Source organism: Anguilla rostrata, chromosome 8 (genome assembly GCF_018555375.3).
Source record: "Anguilla rostrata isolate EN2019 chromosome 8, ASM1855537v3, whole genome shotgun sequence".
Taxonomy (NCBI): Eukaryota; Metazoa; Chordata; class Actinopteri; order Anguilliformes; family Anguillidae; genus Anguilla; species Anguilla rostrata.
In genome coordinates, this window is record NC_057940.1 from 31,577,854 (window position 1) to 31,600,510 (window position 22,657).

At 41.9% G+C, this 22,657-nt stretch overlaps 2 protein-coding genes across 2 annotated transcripts in view; one reads left to right on the forward strand and one right to left on the reverse strand.

Annotated features, from left to right (window-relative positions):
• LOC135261416 (RNA-binding motif, single-stranded-interacting protein 3-like) overlaps window positions 1–22,657 on the forward strand; it is a 299,499-nt gene that overhangs the window by 13,462 nt on the left and 263,380 nt on the right. The gene's annotated exons all lie outside the window — the stretch shown is intronic.
• On the reverse strand, window positions 1,089–6,371 carry LOC135261415 (eomesodermin-like). Its single transcript, XM_064347699.1, has 6 exons — window positions 5,477–6,371; window positions 4,800–4,954; window positions 3,356–3,477; window positions 2,652–2,810; window positions 2,485–2,546; window positions 1,089–2,173 (listed from the first exon to the last, which is right to left on the reverse strand). Exons 1-6 carry the CDS (start codon window positions 6,181–6,183, stop codon window positions 1,429–1,431), a joined length of 1,950 nt encoding a protein of 649 aa, XP_064203769.1. The 5' UTR covers window positions 6,184–6,371; the 3' UTR covers window positions 1,089–1,428.

The following is a 22,657-nucleotide window of genomic DNA, read 5'->3' on the forward strand; positions in this document are numbered from 1 at the left end:
ATATCTGCGTGTTCAACAATCTAATAACCAAAGCCTGATTTTTGCAAAGAGGGAGCTTTAGCTTTCTGAAATGTGCGATGAGATACAAAAACAGTGTTGATTTCAGCAGAAGCGCTGGGTATCTGACGCTGCTGTAGCATATAACCACATTTCTCAAGATGTGCGAAGTCAACCCGCAAGTGCACACGTCATGGAAACACAGAAAGGCGTTTATGCTGTAATTAGCCTACAAGAACAACCGTCAAACGTCGGTTCATATAGCAGATATCAGTGACAAATAACATAAAGTTAATGCGTCTTAAGGCTACTAGACTGGCTGAATGTAACTGAATAGTCTGCATGGAAAGGGTTTTTGCCCTCTTCTTTTTTAAGACGATAATTGGACTGATAGGAACAGCTGGGTGTCAGTGAAATTGGAATAAATGTGATCCCTCAATGTACCATTTTTAGAATAAAAAAATGTACTGATTACCTAGAGTTAAACGTTCAGTCGTTTTCTAATTTACATAGAAAAATAAAATAAATTGAAGTGTAGCAACTTTCACGTATTAGCTATTTTGGCAGAATATATGCTAAATATCTAAATATGTTAATGTATATTTCATAGCCTCGTATCTACTTATTTATTCTTTAAAAAAAAAAACTGAATTATGCAGCGTATGAAGTTATAATTGTGTAGGATTGCTTAGCCATCTCCGTTTCTTTTTATTCATAAATTTTCATGCATAGTCGTGTGCGTGTGTGTATAATTTCTTTGTTAATGCATCCAAGCAACATTACAATTCTGTGAAGTCTTCATTAAACTGCATTGCTGATTTTGATTTAAAAACTTCGCTACAGAGAGAGATAGAAAGTGGTGGTAACAAGCTACTGCCGATTTAAAATATAGGCCTGTATTTCATGTCTCATATGGACATTTCAAGAAAAAGGCTAAATAAGAATAATTCCAGATTTTTTTTATCGAATTACATTTTAAACAGTTCTTTATTCACAAATGCCAGTGCACAATATACGATTTTGCATAAAGCAAGAAATGCAATGTATTAATTAAAAAAGAAAATTTTAAAAAACTTCAGGAGAAAAGTAAGTATGCTGAGTTTTTTTTTTAATTCCAGTTTTCATAACACTGCCAGGTAGACATTTTGTACAAGATACTTCACATTCTATAGTGCACAAAAAACTTCAATAAATAAAAAAATCACATTTGTATAAAATAAGTTCCATGGAGGGCATGCATAAAAACATTGGCCACAATGAGAGGAAATAAGCAGGGTTTTCTAAGATAGTTAAAAGCTTTGGCACTTTCAGGAAAAAAAAGAACCAGTTAAAGTGTAGGGGCATACTGCAGGCTAGCAAGGGATGATGGGCAGCACTCCAACAGAAATACAAAAACAAAATGGAACAAAGACATAAAAATAGTGGAATATTTTAAGGGCTTGTGTAGAAGGCATAGTATCCCATGCCTTTGTGGCTCTCCTTGCTGTAATCGTCAGTGTTCAGATCCTCACATTTGATCGAGGGAGAGTTCTCTGTGCTGGAGCTGGTGGGAGACACACGCCTGCGCTTGCAGACCATGGAGTAGATCCCAGAGTCCACAGAGTCCACGGATTTTAGGGAGTGGGGGGTCTCGACCCAGGGAGAGGCGCTGGCGCTCTCCTCCCGAAGCTTGTCCTTGTTGGACAGGTGGTCTTCGGGGAAGCTTGGGGGGCTGGGCCTCGGGGACCAGGGCAGGCCGGTGGTCATCTTGCGCTGGTAAGTGCCCCTGGACCCCCACCCCGCCGCCATGGACGCGAAGGCGGAGTCCGGGTAGTAGCCGAGGGCGTGGCTGGTCTGCAGGTTGAGGGACTTGATGCCGTACGGCAGCAGGCCTCCGGCGGAGTAGTCGCTGTCGTAGGTCAGGTCCAGCTTGTTGGAGCCGGCCTGCTGCACCGGGGTGACGAACCAGCGCTGCGTGGACGCGGGCGCGGCCTCCTCGGCCTGCGGGGACAGGATGCCATTGGTCTGCGGCACGGCGCGCTCGCCGTTGTAGAAGCGGTTCTGGGGCAGGTTGTTGACAAACTGGTCCTGGAAGAAAGGCTGCATGGCGTAGCGGGCCCCCGGCACGATCTGGTGCGAGCGCGGCCCGTCCGTGGGGGACGGAGTCAGCCTGTCGTTCTCTGGAGCCTGGTACATTCTGACATGAGAGAACCAAGAGAAACTATGAAAGAGTGAGAGAGACTATGGGCTGTTTTAATCAGTACTCACCCTTTGTAAATATTATTATTATTGTTACTATTATTATCAAAAGCCATTGTCCATCCTGTGTGTCCTTTTCATACAGGATGTACAAAAGCCACAAAACAATTTGAATATAAAGCAACTTTCAGAAGTGAATTGTGTTTAAGCTGCATCACACCACACAAACCTTCCCAAGTTTGTTTAATGCACTGCTAAGTAAACTGAATTTTATTTTATTTGAACTGTGTCAAGAACAAAGGTACTTACGAATCATAATTGTCTCTGAAGCCTTTGGCAAAAGGGTTGTGATCGATTTTCAGCTGCGTGATCTGGAAATCAGACAAAAGCGCTTAGTGGCCCTCATCGCCAGTAGCTAAAGCAGGCAAGCACGTTGGATGACTGTTTGGAAGCAGCAGGCATGAGGGGCAGCTTACGTCTGTGTTCTGGTAAGCGGTGACGGCGATGAACTGGTTCTCCGGAAATGTGAAGGTTTGCGTCTTGGCCTCGCTGCTCATGTCTTCCACCCCGTCCTCTGTGACTTCCACAATGTGCAGCCGAGGCTGGTATTTGTGCAGGGATTGGAGAACAATCATCTGGGGAAAGTCAGAAACGAAGATGTCAAGTATGAAAACACAGAGGAAAGGGATAGGCTCTAGAGGTTAGAGGTCAATTCATTTCCATCACGTACTCTCCACTGAGTAACCACAAACTCTCCTGGGTTAAACACAGAGGATATATTGATAATCATAAGAGATCTGGATAGGAATTAACTTCCTTCAGAGAGACAATACAACACAGCAGAAACCAAGGCATAAAGATCAGGGAAGCCCATCTCATGTCAGATGCCTTTCTGAGGTGCTATGTCATTAGATCAAACTGATAATCTAAACTGGGACAAATTTATACATTCAAAATATTACAAAGTAATAAGTTTGCTATTTTCTGATTGTTTTCTTTCTTGGAGAATCTTTATATATTATGACACCCTGAATCCGGCTCGATGAATTGATTAACTTAATGCTTCAGGAGATTCAATCCAAGATAAAAACAACTGTGAAAGTTACAAGTAGCAAGATGCATTCAGCAGCTCTCTGAATTTTCCAGCAACAAAACACCACAAAACAGCACGTGGATTCACCTGTGAGTTGTTGTTATTGGCGCCTTTATTGTTCGTCAATTTCAGCTTGCCGAAGGAGATCTCCTGCCTCATCCAATGGGCTCCCGTGTTTGGCGATTCAGGGTGGACATACATCTTGTTACCTAAAATGTTTTGATATTTAATTTTATTTATTTATTTTTCTTCTGAAAATAAATGAATTATTTTCGTTTATTTTTAAATTGTATTTAAGTATAGGATTCCGTTCCATAAAACATGTTCCTTGACCTTAAACGTACCTTTCGACATTTTCAGAACGAAGCTTCGGTTTTATAAAGGCCAAAAATTTACAGAAAAATTTATACCGACAGTATGCTAACTGTATCAACTGAATTCAATATCACTAAGGATCGCTAAACGAAAACGAACTGTTTTCGTGTGGATTGCACATCGCCTTGTACAACATAGTGTTTAGTAAAACAAAGTTAATCGTAGACACGAATATTTCGCCACTGAGCGTAATATGGTGAAAATGTATGTTCGACTGGTGAAAGCTTTGTTTGCATTTATTAACCACAACCTGGTGATTCTTTTGTCCTACAACTACATGTGCTGACAACATCAATAAACGCATTTTTGATTGAAGTTCTAAAATTACTTATTACAACTTGTATTTGACAATATAGACCTATATCACGATAAGCTCATTCTTATCTGAGGATCTTGAAATTAATGCTGAGAAGGACACGTTTTTGTAAAACAGTAATACTGTCGAGCAAGTACACAGAATCCTGCTACGGAAGTGCCCGACTTTCGGCTTTTTGAAATACGCAACTACTGAAAGGTGAATGACGATTAAAATGTCCTTTTATTCTTATATTTTTCCTCTGTAGGCTACTCTAAAAAAATTTTCTTCTAATGTGCACATTGTGCTATTATTATTATTATTATTATTATTATTATTATTGTTGTTGTTGTTGTTGTCATCATTATTATTATTGTAGTCTACATGAAATTTGCGAATTCAAAGAATTGAATTTGTACAAAAAAGGACGCACATTAGAAATTTTAAAATGCACGCATATCTGCACATAAAAATGCATGAATGACTGACCTAAATATTTAATGTTACAATTCCCAGACTAAATACCAAACAATTAACAAATATTCTTTTATTGTGCACATTTGTGTAAAAAAAAAAAAACAGAATGCTGACTTTATTAACGCTGATACCAAAAATACCAAAATCTTTCTATTTTCATACCGTTTCTAAAATAATTTTTGAAAACGTACTGTTACAGTAGCCTACATTTTCTTGCTAAATAAAATGTGCAGCGTACAATAAATATTTAGTACTCACAACTTAAAAACAGTTTGTATTAATATTAAGAAACCAAGCAAATATACGCATAGAAAGAAAAAAAAACTTTTCTATTGTATACAGTTGTTTGACACGAGCCTGCCGCATTATCTTACACAGTCCTACCTTGCATGTTATTATCCGCTTTTCCACAGGTGACCCATTTTCCTCCTTGGAATCGCCAGTGGTTTGGATCGGCCAACACAACTTCGACAAAGACATTGTAATGCGCTGTAAGGTTCAGTCCGGCGATGTTGAAACTAAGGAATGGGAACATCCGCCTGTAGACACCCAAAACAGCATGTTCAGAATTTCAAGTGTCAAAGCCGTATAGGGAAAACTTAATCTTCTGGTGAGGAGTTTACATACATTTGTTTATTACACGCTGACGTATAAAATATTGGTCGCCGATTACAATCAAAAACAAGCCCATGTTTTCTCAAATATATTCACCCTAAAATAGCAGCATACTGTACATCAGACCAGTGTTGTAGCCTACGTCAAGTTTAGCAAGTAAATGTGTAAATTCTTTCGACAAGAACACATAAAATCTACGACAAGTTATTGTACTTGGGCTATGAACTAGAGCTTAATGTCGTATCAAATGTCCCTTAATATGTTCGCAGAACAGAGAACATATGATTATAATTTTGATACTTCAAGAGTATCTAGCCCACATTGAGAATTATGAACAGAATAAATGAATCGCCACGTTCGATGGATGTGTTGTGAACGAGATACATTGACAAAACGTGTCCCAATACATTCTACCAGCAGTGGCACAATCACCCCGTGACTCTTACCTGCCCTGCTTGGTGATTATCATCTCCGTTTGATGTCGGTGAAACTTCAGCCACAGCGGTCGGTTGCAGAGATAGACCTGTGCTCGAGAGCCAGCGCCTGTCCCCGCGATAGGCATGGAGCCTATACTTGAACCTGTCCCAGGGTATGAGGGGTAGAGACAACCCGGACCCTGTCCAAACTGATACCCAGCGCCAAACTGACTGCGTCCGGCACAAACGGCAGACGAGAACCCAGTCGGCGGCAGGACTGATCCATAGTGAAGCGAGGCCGAGTATCTGGATCCATTTGCCCCGGTATAAACTGTCCCGGTCTGCCCTGCATAGGGGAAGAGTGAACAGGGATTCGCCGCATCTGAAGGCGGCTGGGACGATGAAATAAAGTATCTATCAGAACTAAGTTCGTCTATGTTGTACCGACGGCCAGTTGAGAGGTCGTCCTCAACAATGACCGGTGAACTTTTTCTTCCATCAGGAGCGGATTTATTCCCGGAAAACGTCTCACCTTCTCCCTCGTTTATCATAGCATTTCCCCCTCCGCTTAAGTACTTTTTGGGACCGTTCGCTGATTCGGTTTCTGTCCGATTCCCCTCCTGAAATTCTAGCTGCGTTGATCCAGGACTGTTATTATTGCTTTCTGTTGATGTGACATTATAAAAGGTCTTCGGCAAGTTGATAGGCGCACTGGGCAAAATTGATTCCAACTGCATGATTTAAGCAAAAAACGATCAGGGAAAAATAAAAGGAGTCCAACTAAATAAAAGACGACCAAAAAGCAATGACTGTCGCTCTTGGTACCTATTTTCCGTGTGTGCGTTTCCCTGCTGCTCACCACGGTTGACCTAGTCAGCCACACCTCCAGGTTTTCACAACTCTTGTTATAATCTGCAAGTGACAAAATTGTTTCAGGGCTCTTATATATGATCGCCTTATTCACACTTACAATGTGCGGCAAGCGTCATGGGCGGTGCTTCTGGATTCCCATGGCATTGCCCACATACTTCGATTTCCTTGCCCATTGGCCAAACGGGCTGACATTAATTTAATTAGACATACACTGATTAACATGGGTTGCTACAGAGCTATTTGAAGAGCCATGTGAATACATCTTCGATTCATTGATCATTTTAGCTGATTATTATTATTATTATTATTATTATTAGCTAAAAAGCCTAAAATCGAATTATAACTTATCAATATTCTGTTTTATTTTATTCTGTATTATATTGGTTACTTTAACGTTCAAACTCTCGCGCATTATATGTATTGCACATTAAAAAGGAAATGCAAAATTATCAAAATAATAATGGTAATAAAAACATTAAACTGCGTTCCTGAGCACTTTAAACTGTGTGGACAGCGTACAGTGACGCGTCAAACTTGAATTCTCTATTCGTGCACTGTGGTTTAACCTCAGGAAGCCAAAGCGTATTCGATCTCGGTTGCTCTTCTGTTTGCGGAAAACGCTGTAGTTTCAAAGACAAGGACCAAGTACAACAAATTTCTAATATCGGGCGTCTTTATCACAGACACGTGTTCATTTTGTTTATGGTTCGCGAATCAACCAACAAATGTGCTTAACGATTACAATAATTTCCAGCATATTTCATTTACAGAGGCTATCACCTGTCTTAAAATTATCCATGAATATAAAACAATATTTCAAACAATGTACAGTCCCAATGTACATATAAATATTGTGTGTGTGTGTGTATATATATATATATACACACACACACACACACGCGCACACAATATTGTGTATGTAGCCTATATACATGTACATGTATAAGTTCACATTTGTTGATTTTGTTGGAAGTTAAACCATTCACTGTTAACTGAACAAATAAGAAAATGTGGGGCTTTAAGTTAGAATGATGAGAATTCCCCTTCTCCTTGGTCGGAATTCCACTTCAGGCTTGTCTTTAGAGCGAGTGGCAGATCTTATAGGTAGGCGACCACACGGTCTAAGCGAGTAGGCTGAGTGGCGCTGTATGGAAAATGTCTTGCCTGCTTAGCTACTTTTATGAAGTCATAAATGGTGTCTAATTTTACAACCATGCCCGCTCCGTCTTTAATTCAGTAGCCTAATGAAATGAATATATATTCCCGATTACAACATAGGCCTGCCCGCGCCAATCAATGCTGGGTGGTTAAATGATTAAATGAAATATCCCTCAAAAATTGCAGCACTTCTGGGCAGCACTGGCAAAATGCATGTGAGAAAAGTAGCCTATAGCCCATAGTCCATCATAAGCATCAGATTATAAGTAGGCTGATGTACAATTGATCTAGACAATTAAACCCATTGTAAATGTACTACCAATTCTGAGGAAATCCCAAACTTGTAAAAATCAGTTGAATGCTAATTCTCTGTCTGACTGAATATAGAACGTATGGATAATCAACCAGTTAGTTATACGAGGAGAGAGCGCCGAATATAAATCCCCCCGGATCGCCCTTATAAAAGCAGAAGGAAAACGGCCAATTATTTTTCCGACTGAGGGAACTCGTGATATAGCGCGAAGAGACAGCCCCGCAAGGAAACACGGCATTATTAAAACTGCTAATACACGTGCGCATTGGTGATATGGAAATGCGTCTAGAATCCGGTGGGTCACATCAGGCTTCCGTGGGTCATAAATACTGTTATCAGCTAGGGACTCTCATTGTGTGAACTGTGTGTGTGACATTTATCAATGAACCTACGAAGAAATACATTCAATTGTTTCTTTTTTTTAAAGCAACCAGATAAGTTGGAAATGAACTGTTGAAATGTTGGCCTATTGGCAGGGTATTACATATTTGTATTTACAGAATAAAATGTCATGTGATAATTCAACTCTAACAGAGTCCAATAGGGACCGTATGCACTCTGTAAGAGTTTATTTATCGCTGCACACTGTACTGTATATGTTCTACTTGTATTGCCTTGGCTAGATATTGTCAAACTGTGTTAACTTGAAATATTATGATACAGGAAAACACTAGATAGCATAGCTTAATTTTTTTTTTAAATAGAGTAATAACATATGGAAACTGAAGTGCAGCTTACTAAAAACTGAATATATTTCAAAAAATTAGAAAACAACACAAATAAAATATAGGCTAGGCAAAAGTTGATTCAAAAAACAATGACTGAAATTAGCATACATATATTTTACTGTTTCTTAAAAAAAGGTAAAAAGACAGACTTCACATAGATTGCCTAAATGATATTTGCACTCTCATGTGATAGTGAGACACACAAACACAGGGCAAGTTTAGGATTTAGGATTTTATTAGGATCCCCATTAGCTGATGCAGAACATCAGCTACTCTTCCTGGGGTCCACACAAAACACAAAAACATGACAACAGATAAGACACTTGCAGACAAAACAACCACATGGAGTTGGTCATTTATCAGCCTTATTTAGAAAACTACAGGATGAACATAAATAGCAAAATCAACTTCAAGAAAATACTTTTCTCAATTCTGTGAAAGTACTTAAAACTTTAACAGACTATATCTGTGCCCTAACGGACGTATTTAAACTCTGTATGAGTTTATTTAACAATCATAGTTTTTCTGTGTATATGAAAAGAGACACACCTTCCTAGTTATCATATTTTTTTCCATTCTCTTTTAACATTATATTGGAAGCCTACTGGTTACCACATTGTATGCTAGAACAGAACAAGTGTAAGTAATCTGGTATGGATACAGTACTGATCCTCACATATCTCATTGGAGTAAGTGTGTGAATTAGTTGCAAATGAGCATCTGTTTCATTGGGTTGATTGTGTTGCTGTACATACAAGATGTGTCTTCAACTAAGCAATGGTTACAGCTGACAATAACTGTCAGGCCACCTGTTGCAAAGACCACCGCTTGAAAAGTGATTGATGACTATCAGTGTTGTTAGGCATGAATTTGATATATTCATGCATATATCACATCTCATAGAAATAAGCAAAGCTAAGTTTGCTTCACCAGCCTTCATATTGCTGTGTATTTGTGCACACTTGACACAGTCACTACTGTTTCATCTGTTTTTTGCAAGAGCACAGGCCAGCCATGCCTGGACGTAAGGGGCACACATGTTGTATGTTGCATATAGTATGCTTCCCATCATTCTACATTCATATAATTATTCTCCAACCAAAATAGTATATATCTATGCACTGCTAGCTAAAAACATTTCTTTTGAATGTTTTTAAAGCAAAAATTGCATAATATTACCACAACAGCACACCATATGACAATGTTTGTCTTTTAGACTGGACAAGTAACTAAACTGTATTATACAAATGCATTTTTGTATCGGAGGTGAAAATAAGTGTTTATCTGCATGTGTGTGTTATTAGACTACGAGTGTGGAATAACCTGTGTGTGTATTTGGGGTGGGGAGGGTGTGGAAGGGGGAGGGGGGGGGGGGGGTGTAAGATGGGTGGAATTGGGGGAACAGGGACAGAAATCTGTGAAAAGCTGTACAAGAGCACGCAGCTGGAACATGATTGACTCATGGGTGTAAAGAGGAAATAAAAATATGCCCACTGGGTATTCTGAGGTCTTCTGAGGCAATGCGGGATATGTCAGTCAAGGCCTTGGTGGTCTGGGAGGTCCCAGGATGCACTTTTGTCCACATAATTGTCAAAGATTGACGCATGGCTGCCTGTCATTTAGGAACTGATTTATAAAAATGTCCTCCTTTCTCTGTTCAAAGACCCGACCCCAACCCCCAATCCCAAAATCTACTTCTTTTTTTTTTTTTTTTAATTTTTTTTTTTTTTTTTTACAAATTATTACAGTGGAAGACAGCAGGGGTTGAAACAGGGTAACTCAAAATCAATACTTTCCTTTTAGACTGGTTGGGGTGAATCCACAAGGGATGGTCTTTTATGTTCTTTTTCCTTAATCTCAGAGGCTTTGGTGGCATAAAGTGTCTGGAGCACATACAATTCTGACAAACCATTTACAAAGAATAGCAGAGGCCCTTCTCTGCTGAACCTACATACAAAATACAATCTGTGGCTGCGATATTTTAAGAGTGTTGTGCAATCCAAATGAAGCTTTCCTACAGGAATTGCTTCCAGTGATAAATTAGTACTTCTACTGAAGTAATGCAAAACAAAGGAAGATGGAGCAACAGTCCAGTAAACAACAGATAATCTCAAAGGCTCAGCCCAATAAGACCCAATGATAGGGACAAGGGAAGGCCTAATTCTACACTCTTCCATGAGCCTTTGATCACATCGCAGTGGGACAAAGAATCCGTTACTAAGGCAGAGGACAGATTTAAGAAAATGTGCATGTAAAATATTATATATTAACATCGCTAGAGTGGCAGGCCATAAAAGCAGCGCAGTATTATTTATTTATTTTTGGAAATTGATTTCTCCTCTCTTATGCTCTTGTTTCTCCACCTGCTCTATTGACCAAATAAAGTCCTGCTTTCACCTCACCTGTAAATAGTGAAATGAATTTTAAAAACAGTTTTTACTGATGAATGGCAGTCGATAGATACGCGTGATCGGTGAGAGAAAATCAAAGCCACAGACCTGTGGATAGCCATCCTCTGACCTGACAAATCACACTTCCACGCACAGACAAGAAGTGACATTAAAATTTCATTGCACCCCGAGCACCGATCTCTTTACACCCCTATTTGCTCTCCCTCCTCGAATATTGGGACTACCGTATGACAGCGAGTGAGAGTTGGAGTAAACCTAACGATACTTTGCAGACAGTAGATACCCAATTAAAGGGAGCTTAATAGAAATGCGCCATATTTTATTTAGCAAAAAAAAAATAGCTACTACTTCACTACCAATAATCATATTTTACATTCAACCCCACTCGAATGAACAACACAGGTTACCACTTAAGAAAGCTCTGCCGCATTTCTACAAAACAAACACATTTAACAAATGCTGTTTGAACCAGTGAACAAAATAAATGTGATTTATGTACCACATACACTTAAATCCGTTATAAAAGTAGGTAGGAGTTAACATCCTACTGCAAAGGAGCTCCCGTTTTGACCTGCCAGCGTGTTGCTTGACCACCTAGAAACATCTCGTGTGTTTCAGTTGACCCTTTGATGGCCCGGGGCCAGGGGCAGCACGACAGGGGAAGGGAAGTCTTACCATATTGTTGTCAGAGCAGATAATCAGTAGAACACATGAAAGGAAAACATTCCAATTTCTATGGGCCAAAAACGGCGGCTATAGCCTTTGCTTGAGAGTGAATCGATGTTCCTCGGCGCGAAGACTAATAACGCAGTCTCATCAGTGGATCTCTGTGCACGAGACCCCCGGCAGGAGGCATGCTGGGAAACCGACCAAGTACGGCACGCTGTGGCTGCCGAGCTTTCTCTACTCTCTAATGCTGTCGTTGTGTTTTAGAAAGTAAGGAGAGTAAAATATTTCCTCTAGCATGTGCGATGCGTGTGGCGTGTTATCCATATCCTTTCTCGCTGTCGCCTTGCCACGGTCAACTCCGTGGACACACTTCATTCAACTTTCAACTTCAACATTCTTTCCCACAGTGCTGAAACAACTTGGGCACATAAACACAGATCTTAAGAGCTCCTGCCAATATACAAATGCAAGCACACATTTGTAAATAGTCAATAAAATAAGAAAAAATGTTAGCTTCTGAGTTGGAAATTAATTTTTTTTTTTGGGGGGGGGGGTTTACAACAAAATGCTTTTGAAATGTAGGTGGGCATCACTGCTATATGATGATCAGAAACACTTAAATAACACAATAACATTTCCGAAATGCATAATTTGTCGAACAATTACCAGCAGAAATTGTAAGGCCTGAAAATAGTTATTTGTGTGGAGGGGTAATTTGATTCAGGGCTCTGTGGATAGATAGGTTGACTGTAGGAAGTTGCTTTTCAGTCCCAAATAAATTATCTTCTTAACCCTAAACGTAAAATGGAGGCCCATCACTCACTGAAAATGGTTTTGATATCTCAACAACCTCCTTCTCTAGCTGCCTAGAGGGATAGGAAGGGGACAGTCCTGATTCCACAAGGGGCTGAGCTGTTACTGCTAGATCAGAGCATTTCCATAATAAAGAAGCCAGTAAAGGAATTATGGCTTGAAGGAATGGCCCAGATTTACCTCTGGTAGCGCTCTGTCGGCTTCTAATCTGCGTTCTGTAATCTGATTTAACACACAGTTGGGCCATCAGCGCTGGCTGTTATATGTGGAGTAATGTCTAAATGACATCAGGGCTTAGCAGACACCTTTAATCAGGGAAGCTTTCACTAACATAGTTTCCATTTATATGGCTAGATATTCTCACAACTGACTGAGCACTTTCCTCAAGGACAACAGCATTGACCAAGCTTGTATCTTTCTGCTACCAAAGTTTTGTATTTCAGAACTATATTGTCACCTAAAGGTTACTTAGCATAAAGCAAGGCATCGTAGATCAATCAGTTTGCCCATCCAACAGGCAGTGAACATATCTGTGATGGATACGAGCTGATTTTACACTATCCTGCGATAAGCTCCTACAAATCAGCGGCACTGTGTATGTGTGTGCATGTGTGCGTGTGTAGGTGTGTGTGTGTGTGTGTGTGTGCGTGTGTGTGATGTTGTCTGAAGCAATGGTAATCCAATGTAAAGCTGCTGTGCAGTGCAAAATCATATTCCTGTGCTTGCATTCGCCATTCAGGAGATGCTCATGGCTTGTGGCTTCTGCCCTTATCAGAATGGGGTATGCATGCTGCCCACCTGTTGTGCTTGATCCAGTGACTCCCAGCATGACTTCAAGTTACACCTTTACAGAATGAATCACTAAAGCCTGCAGAAAGCTAAGCCGCATGGCATGTATTGGGGAAGGCGAAAGAATATGTATTGTCTGTATTTGTTTATTATGGCATCTCACTAACGTATGCTAAAAATGCTATGGATGGAGCCAAAGCCTGCATGGTGTGGTACCTGGAAAGTACAGGTGAAATGGAAACACAAGGGTGGACTAGGGCCAAACAGATCCTTTGTTTAAATTGGGCTGCTTGGCATAGATTCAATAAATGTTTGTAATACTGAAGCAATAGATGTAAATGTTTTTCGGAAGGCAGAGCAGTTTCGAACCTAAGAAGACCCGTTTCGAATAGACCCACTTCCTGTGGCAGCGGGGGCACAGGCTAGCACATCACTGAACCGCAGTGACCAGGTCACCTCTGGCACACATCACACATGTGCTATCAGGCCGTTACAAGGTGGGCTTTTATCACATCGCAAACCCTGACTCAGAAATTGCATTTCTTTTTTTGGATGGGAAACACAAAGAAATTTACACCACAGCAATGTTCACCTCTTTCCACAATGTAGTTAAATCAGTCAGTCAGAAGTGAGAATGTCGAGTTTTGACACTTCTCACTCCTGGTATGAAAACCTCTAATGAAGCATGGAGGGCAATAACTCCAGCCGACAACACAGGCATATGCTGAGGGAGGGGATGCGATATGCATGCATGAAGGATTCAGGCTGACCTCACAACAAGGCATTCCTGTGGATATTATGGGTGCAGGTTCTTTAAAGGTCGTGTATGATGAGCATGCGCTTTAAAGAAAGGCTTGGCAGCAGGAAGGTGCAGAGGTCAGGAAACAGAAGGCTACGGGCATAAAGCCTGGCTAGGTGTGACACTGCTGCTGGGCTCAATGTTCATCTTCCACTGCCTCGGGAGGAATCCAACCCCGTAATATTTATTTGCTTTTCTGAGGGTATGGTTTTCGAATCAATGTGCAATTAGTCCCCAGAACAGAACTGTATTTAAACACTCCCTGAAATTTGGCCGACCGCACGCAAAAACACACACACACACACACACATAAATACAGAAGCAGAGAAACATGCCGCACACACACACACACACACACACACATGCACACACACACAAACGGAAGAAACCCAGACCTGCAGGCTGTCCTAAGAGCAGAGGATCTCCTCAATATTGTGCTAAGGCGCAGGCCGCCTCTCTGTATTTACATGTAAATGGCTTACAACAGTCTGTGCCCGCGTTCGCTCGCCCGGCTCGCCGTGGCTGGGACGGATGCTGGGAGTCAGATGGAGAGGCTGCATCAGATGGGTTCAGATGGTTCCAGAATCCAAGCCTTGGAGGAAGGAGTCTGGCAGTCAAGGGTACACAGGCTGCAGAGAGCGAGCGACTCCCACCTAAAACATGGCCATGGCCCGCAAGTAATGAGGTGGCTTTTCACTGATGTACCTGCAGAATCTCAACTCCAGGGTATTTCATTGCATGTACTTCGTTATGCGTGTGTACCGCATCTTAGGGGCACGCCTGCTTATTTGTCCATGAACTCTTAACATGCTAATGTTGCGCATGTCTCTCATTGATACAGAGGGTCAACCTGACAAAATAATTTTGTCCTGGGTATGACAGTGATTGCGATGGAAAGTTGAATGGAAATGAAAATTCAGAAAAACAGAAAATGCGTCCTTACAACGGTAACCGATTGCCTTGCATCGAGGGAACGATCGATGTAAAGCTGAGGCGATGGAAGCCTCTTGTCCCCTTCCTGGAGTAGCGTTTGTGAGTCGCCGTAATCACGCAAAACAGCGCCCCCCCAAAATCACACTTGGAATTTCCCTCTTTTGGATCATGTGAGAAGTGTCTGAGTGTCCTTCTGTGCTAACAGGTTAGACGTTTTAAAAGACCAGGCTCATGGGCCAGTCTCTGCTGAACATTCTGTCTCACAAATGGCATCTCCTGTGGGTCATGTGACTGCTTTGGACCCGGTTAGAGTGGAACAGCCGGGCCGTACTTGGACCAGAACCCTGTGCTAATTCTTACCAAAAGTCTGTTGTGTGGTAAGCACTGACTCTCTTTCCCCCACAAATGCATTTGTTGTGTTTCTTAGACAAACTAACACAGATAAAGGCCCAGATTCAATCAACATTTGTTCATAATGTTGACTTTGAACTTTATAAAGCAAGTTTTCATTTTTGTTCCTTATAAGCACAGTTTGGTGAGTTCTGCAATGACTGGATTTGGACTCATGTGTTTGTAAGGAAAAATGAACCTGTCTGTTCTCCCTCCATCCTCTCCAGCAACCCAGCCCCCTCCCCACCAAGTCAGCACGTCCCACACCAGCACTGGTGGAGTTGACACCTCCATAAGGGTCTGACTCGAGAGTCCCACACTGGAATGGCGAAATTGGTATGCAAAATGTTACACCTGATCAAAAACAGCATTTTGTTTCATTCATTCATTCAGTCATTCAGTCATTCAGCATTTCATTTTAAAGAATACCATTATGAAGCTGGGGTCACTGAGTCCCATTTCATGGATGTAATATCATGCGTTTCAGTTATTGATGATCTGGGTTACTTATAGAAATGTACCTTTTGAAAACAATATTTCAAGACCATTTCAAGTTCCATGTGCCTGAGCATGGACTGATCAACTGATTGATCATGTTAACATAATGTTTGTCAAATCGAAAGTAGTTTAACTATGATTTGGCTCATGTGCATATATTTTATTCTTTCTTTGAAAACATCCTTTGCAAAAGATGCTATATCAGAAGCTCAGAGGACAGTCACCATGGCTGTCATCACACAAAATGTTATCAATGATGTGGAACTTATTGCTTTATCATTACTTATCTTAAATGGTTACGATGGAGATTCCTCACAGCGAGAGCAAGAGATGACTAACAGAAGCTCCAGATGAGGGGACAGGGACATAGCTGTGGCTGAAGCAGAGCGTAGGAGGTGGAGATATTCCGCTTTCTCACAAGTTATCGCACCCTCGCATTAAGTAGAGATGGTGACCAGCTAATAAAAAAGACAACATGGCAGACCACTTGACAAGTGGAGACAGATGGTGAAGAGAGAAATGAGGAAGGCGGAGAAGACCTGGAATGCACTTTCTTTACCGCCCAAGACGGGTTTAACTAGAGGAGTCATGCTGATTCCTCTTAATTGACAGGACAGGGGTGCGGTGTAGCAGTTAGGAAATGTGACAAGCAACCCAGGTGGGATACTTCTCTTGTCCTCTTCAGCAGAGTGCTTGACCTGAGCAACGTTAGTATAGCTGGCTTTATAAATGGATTGTACATGAACAAATAAGGTGTGTAAGTCACTCTGGATAAGCGCATATTCTAAATGTGTAAATGTGAATGTTTCTCCCGGTGGGAGGCTCCTGCTAAACAAAGAGAAAATAGAACAAAATAAGGTGATGGCTGGACAGAAGATTGACACCGGGAGGCTCGAACAGAAGAAGATCAAAGGAAACCGCATCACTGATTAGTTCATTTTTTTCTTTGTCTCTTTTTTTTTTTTTTTTAGTAGCTTGGACCGTATTTGCGACTCCCCCTCACAGCTTCCTGTCATGGCCTCTTCTGAGGGTTTGGGCGAGAGTGTAGCCTGTGGGTAACCTCGCTCCAGCTCTCAGCACCTTTAACACCTCACTGTGCAGTCAGGCGGTCAATGAGGGCACGCTGGGGCTTCGGAGTTCAGTTAGGGCGAGCTACTCCGCTGTTGTTGGCAGGGAAGGGGGGGATTCCTTCTCTGCTAACGTTGGGTCTTATTTTTTTGATCTACAAGAACAGTGTGTGTTTAAATGCCCAGTCAGGGGCAAATTTATTGTATTTCAGGGCTCTACCAAATCAGTTCTCAGTTGATCTACCTAGTTAAGTTAGGGAAAGTAAAATAAAAGTAAAAAGAAAAAGAGATTTTCTTCAGTAGGGGCTAGATAGTCATGGCAAAGGTGGATATTGTGAGCAATGGTGTGGGGGGGGTGTGGGCGGATATGGCAGTAGTAGAATCTCGATAATGTGGGGCACGCTTGGATGCAGTTCACACTCTTCTTGTTCTCTTGCATCAATTCAGAGAACAAGCAGTGCCACAGATTCACTGATCCTTAAATCATAGATGGACTCCAACGCTGTAGTAGCTAACACAGATGATGAGATTATAGAATTTGCGTGATATGAAAATTTGTAGAATTTGCTCTGAACTGAAGCCGAAGAACAAGCAGACTTCATTTCCTTGACAATCCCAGAGGGCCGTTTCTGAAGCAAGGCCAGTCCGCCCGGCTCCTTAGCCCATCGTGGTGAGCGGGAAGAGGAGCCGGTGACCCCACACCCCTGGCCTGTCCTGCTCCCCTCCTGCGGGGAACAGGAGGCCAGACCTTGGGCTGTGCCAGGCCCGTCGCAGTCTGTGCTGCTAATGTCAGGATGGCACAGGACGGTGGGTGGCTGCCATTGGTGAATCCTTTTAGCGCTGGATCCCAAAGCGCCATCAGTTGGTAGCGTCACCTTCAGCGTATTTGTTTTTGGCCAGAGGGGGAGCCTGCGTCATGCTCACGCCCACACATGTACATGGTGGTCTTGTGGCCACTTTAGATTTGTATTTTGGATGCCAGAAGGTCAAGGCTTTGGGATGACCCCCTACCTTCCCCCCCCCCCTTGTGCCCCACTCCCTCTTGGCACCCCTCCCATGGCTGTGTTCATGGTTCGGTCCCAGCTCCGGCACAGGGTAGCAGCAGGAGCAAACCATCACATTTGGTCCCCAGCGTGGGGGCGGTTGGTGAGCTGTCATGCTCCAACTATCCTATGGAGCTTTTCTCCTGCGTTTCAGTACAAATTTTTGACTAACCTCATTTGCATCCGCTAATTAGATCCCGTTAGCATAATTCAGACACATAACACCCTTTTGAAGCTAATGAATAGATACATCTCCAGACAACTTGCAAAGAACATATAACGAGGTTCAAGTTACTCACAAATACATGTTTTTATGGGAGGGAGAGATACGATATATCACATTTCTTACCTGAAAAGCCATAGGGAAGATCAGTGGCTGGTTAAATGCGAACACAAACCATTAACGATAATTTAAACACATCCCTATGTCTGTTTCTGTCAGAGGCCTCGGTAAACACAGATGAAAACTGCACCTCCCTGAACTACATGTTGTTACTCAGTATTGAATTGTTGCGACAGTAAATCAATGCTCCTAAATCAACTGTTAGTTTGTAGAAATATTTAATACAGTTGATTATTGGCAAAAAGAGAAATAACTGAAAGTGGGTTCCATCGACCACTGAGTATATAATGGATTGTGTACAAGTCTTGTCCCCTGATGATAATTCATTTGACTTTATTCAAAGGTAGAAACAATGTTGCTCTGTGCAAGCTATACAACTGAATAGTTATATGAAGGTTAAAATGGGCATCTTCATTTCTAAATAATAGATTACCTCACAGACCACATATGACTCAGTAGCATCAAAGAAAATGACTGTTGTGAGTATTGATATTCACAATAACAACAGTCCTGTGAATGGACAGGTAGTGTTGTGAGCTGGAATGCGACGGGCACAGTGAGACCAAAGGAATCTCATTGGCTAATCCCGTTTATGCGCTGTTGTGGACCACCTACTGTCAGGGAGATACACCCAGAGCCAATTACAAGCAAGTCAGGAGGCGGTTGATGTACTTGTCATATCTAGAATGTTTGGTCACGGTGTACGGCAGGCCTGTGAACTAGTAAACAGGGCGAACACTCATACGACTTTTGTACAGACCCAAGCGGAGCAGCATGGCTTGTAAGCAAAGGGCTCAGAGAGCCTTGACTCACCCCCATTTGGCTCCTGGATACAGGACATGACACCACCAGGGAAGCACAGCTCGCCGGTCTCCGCATTCTGGTCTTCGCGAGTTGATCTTTCGCATTGGGCCGCACTTGTTCCAGGCCCTGGTATAGCAACAGTGCCTTGCATTCATTAGCGCCTTCCAAGCTGTCTTCACCTTTTCCAAGCACTCTACCACGCACCGGCCCCCGTCACCCAGGCCGACTCCTCTGCTATCGGCCCCGTGTTACTCAGGACTCTCCCTGCTCCGTTTCCATGGCCTCACGGCCCTGGGAAGTTTGTTTCCCCAGAGACCGTGATGAGATGGACTGAACACGGCAGCCATTTTACAGGGAAAATCACTGCAAGACATCATAGTGCAAATATGGAGGTTTAGCCATTTTCTTTGGTGTAGCCTATTCACTACCAGATGCAAACTAAGTAGTCTTGTTGGCCAGAGATAATTGAAGAAAGGAACAAGTCGACTTTTTCGAAATGTTCCGAAAAAATGGCGCAGTGATTACTGGTGGGTGTGGCAGAGCTGCAAGGTGAGATGCTGTATGGCTGAAAACTCTGAACTATAAGGAAGGGGAGGTCCAACCCAGGGGAAAGCAAAAAATGTAGCCTCCCTCTAGAGTTATATTGCGCTGTTTAGCACCCAGGCCAGTTGTTATTTATTTTTTTTTGCATCCTCTGCATATTTGCATGCCTTAATGACCGCGCCCACGGGAGGCGAAGCGAGAGGGAGGGTGACAGGGCTGAACCCGAAAGTCCGGCCCTGACGGAGGCCGTGGGAATGAGCCGCCACAGAGGTGTTTCCTCGCCAAACTGCAGAAATCATCCAGAGGCTGTGTCAGTTTGGGATACCTCAGAGAGCTGCGACCAGGGTGCAAAGAGAGCAGCAGGACCTGTGTTTACTGTGTCACTGCTATTTCACCAAGCCGTAGAATGTGTCTCCGTCTGAGATGTTTCAATCAGGATTTTTTTCTGACTCAGAACTCTTTTATGATCAAACTAATTTTAATAGTCCGAAGGGAAATATTTGAATGACATACGAGATGTTGTTATTCACAAAGCTCAGCACTTTCATGTCAGTCCTTATTGTGGTGGCCTATGGATTGAGCAAAAATTAAGGCCAATGAAGCATCTCCTGGTCACTATTTTGAGCATATAAACACATGGTGTAGATAACCGAAATTACAGATATTAAGGTATTCCTTGGACACAGAATTTTTAGTTCTTGGCAGAAATGTTGGTCTACTGTAAGTGCATATTGTAATTTCATAGTATTTTCAATTTCCCATTTGTCACAGCACCCTCATCTTGAGTCTCTGTACATCCATTTTGGACAGCCCCTTTTAACATTAGATGGGACTGAAAGATCTGATGAAAATGGGATCTGTAGCTGACCAGTCAAATCCTTAAGTAGAGGGATGCATATAGTGCCATGCACTCCTGCCACCATCATAGGGCAGAAATATCCTCTTATATGTCCTGAGATGTAAAGGTAAATGCAGCAAATAGTAATACATAAACAGAGTGCATAGTAGCCTTCACACGGCAATTAACAAATAATTAAACATTCATGTAATAACGCGAACATCCTGTAAAGCCATACTAATTAGCTCACTTAAAAATTAAAAATAAAAAAAAAGCTTTATTCCAGATTAATAAAAATAATTCCAAAATATTTTTTTATTCCCTGGGTAAGGCCAGAAATGTAATAGTTTATATACTTTGTTTTAATCTGTATGGGTTTCCACAGTTCTGGAAGTCTATTAGATGGGGTGTGGTTCACCTAGAACTGAGGTGTCCGACCTTACCAGAAAAGGGTCAGTGTGGGTAATTCTATTTATCAAGGTCTTGACTGAATTTTTGGATAGGATTGGACACCTGCGACTTAAAACATATTCGGAAGCTCTTCAGAAGGAAAACAACAGTAATTTTAGAACAGAGTTTCTTGTGAGGGCTCGTCTGAAAGTTTTAGGCCACCTGTTTGCCACTGTAGCAGATTTATAATAATGAATTAAAAAATAACGTGTGTCGTCCTTCTGTCCATTGAAAATAGAAGGGTTGCGTGTCTGGATAAAAGGCTAGTTCTCAGAGGAGGGACCCGCCCCATGGCCCAGTGAAAAAGCCTGATGGCGCCAGCGTGTGCCAGCATTGGCTGAGAGCCCCAGGAGGTGGCTCATTATTGTAACTCCTCTGGTGGATCGGGTACCTGCAGCCTGCCCGGAGCAGAAGCCACTCCACTCCCCCACTGCACTGGCTGACCTGTGGAAGGTGAAATACATTTCTGAGGAAAGCATTTTCTTATCTGCGCTCCTGAGTTAATAGATGACAATGTAGGAATTTAAAGGCCTACACATACAAGTGGGAACTTCATATTGGGAGGAAAAAAAATATAGGGGAATAGTGCAAAATTCTTTATTTACATGACTATTCAATTAAATGAACATTTTCCACCAATGAGTGCACATATCACATGATTTGTATGCTGGCTGTTAATATTTTGGAATAACAAAAACGGGCTTCCGAGATATTTGAAATGCGAAACACAAAGGTATCTACGGGTTGATTAAAAAAAAATATTAAAAAATAGATGAAAATATGTGGCGATGAATAAAAAGGCGCTGTAGGTCAGTCCACAGCCTGGCGTGACACAGTGGACGCGGGCAGAAGGCTGGCGCGGTTACCTCCGTGACTGAGGCTGGATCCGCTCGGCGGTGAACAGCACCTTGCGTGGGGCTGAACAGCAGAGACTGCCTGCCTTGGACAGGGGTGTCTAATTTTAGAGACGGCAGCGAGCGAGGACCCTCGCTGGGCCTAAAGTTGGGCACGCGCCACCATGCCGGTGTGAGACTCCGAGGAACAAACAAACTGTGGGCGAGGAACAGAAGATTGGTGAATGCAGCACCCACAAGAGTTTTCCAAGTGAACAATACTGCCATTGTTTCGCAAGGCCAGCTATCTCTCTGATCTTATTTACAGGCAAGGATTACATTTAGACACATCGTGCTAGCTCTCTTGGACTCGAAACCCGATTCCATTTCATTCATTTAGGCGTTGTACTTCACAACTATAGGCTTACTATTGCTCTGTAGCCCACTACATGTTGTGGAAAGACGACAACAAATCTTACAACAACTATCACAAGCATTTGTTAAAATGTATCAAATAAAATTGCAGAGAATATTTATTGTTTTATTTTATATTCCAACCACATCAGCAAAGGCTGCAATTGTATGGATATATTATATTGTATATTAAAACAACACATATTAAAGTGCTATATTTTTTTACATAGCACATATGTTGTCATATGTAACAATATATTTATCAGGAAGAATATACAGCAAGACAATAGGAAATGTTTCTTAGATTTATATCATATTTTTAAAAAAGGTCTCTGAAGACCAGCAATATTTTCTGCTACCTGGTTTAATCCACTATGTTTCAGAGAGGGGCTATAAAACAGACTTAAGAGGATTACACCATATTATACACCTCTGGACACAAGGCAAAACAAAAGGTCAGAAAGAGGGAAACACACAAACACACATACAAATGAACAAATGG

Bases quoted from the DNA above. Each gene is read 5' to 3' on its own strand.
- LOC135261415 (XM_064347699.1), bottom strand. From the start codon at position 6,183: ATGCAGTTGGAATCAATTTTGCCCAGTGCGCCTATCAACTTGCCGAAG. The intron at 3,478-4,799 runs GTAGGACTGTGT...AAAACATTTTAG, and splicing joins AGCGGATAATAACATGCAAG to GTAACAAGATGTATGTCCAC. The intron at 2,811-3,355 runs GTGAATCCACGT...GACTTTCCCCAG, and splicing joins CCAATAACAACAACTCACAG to ATGATTGTTCTCCAATCCCT.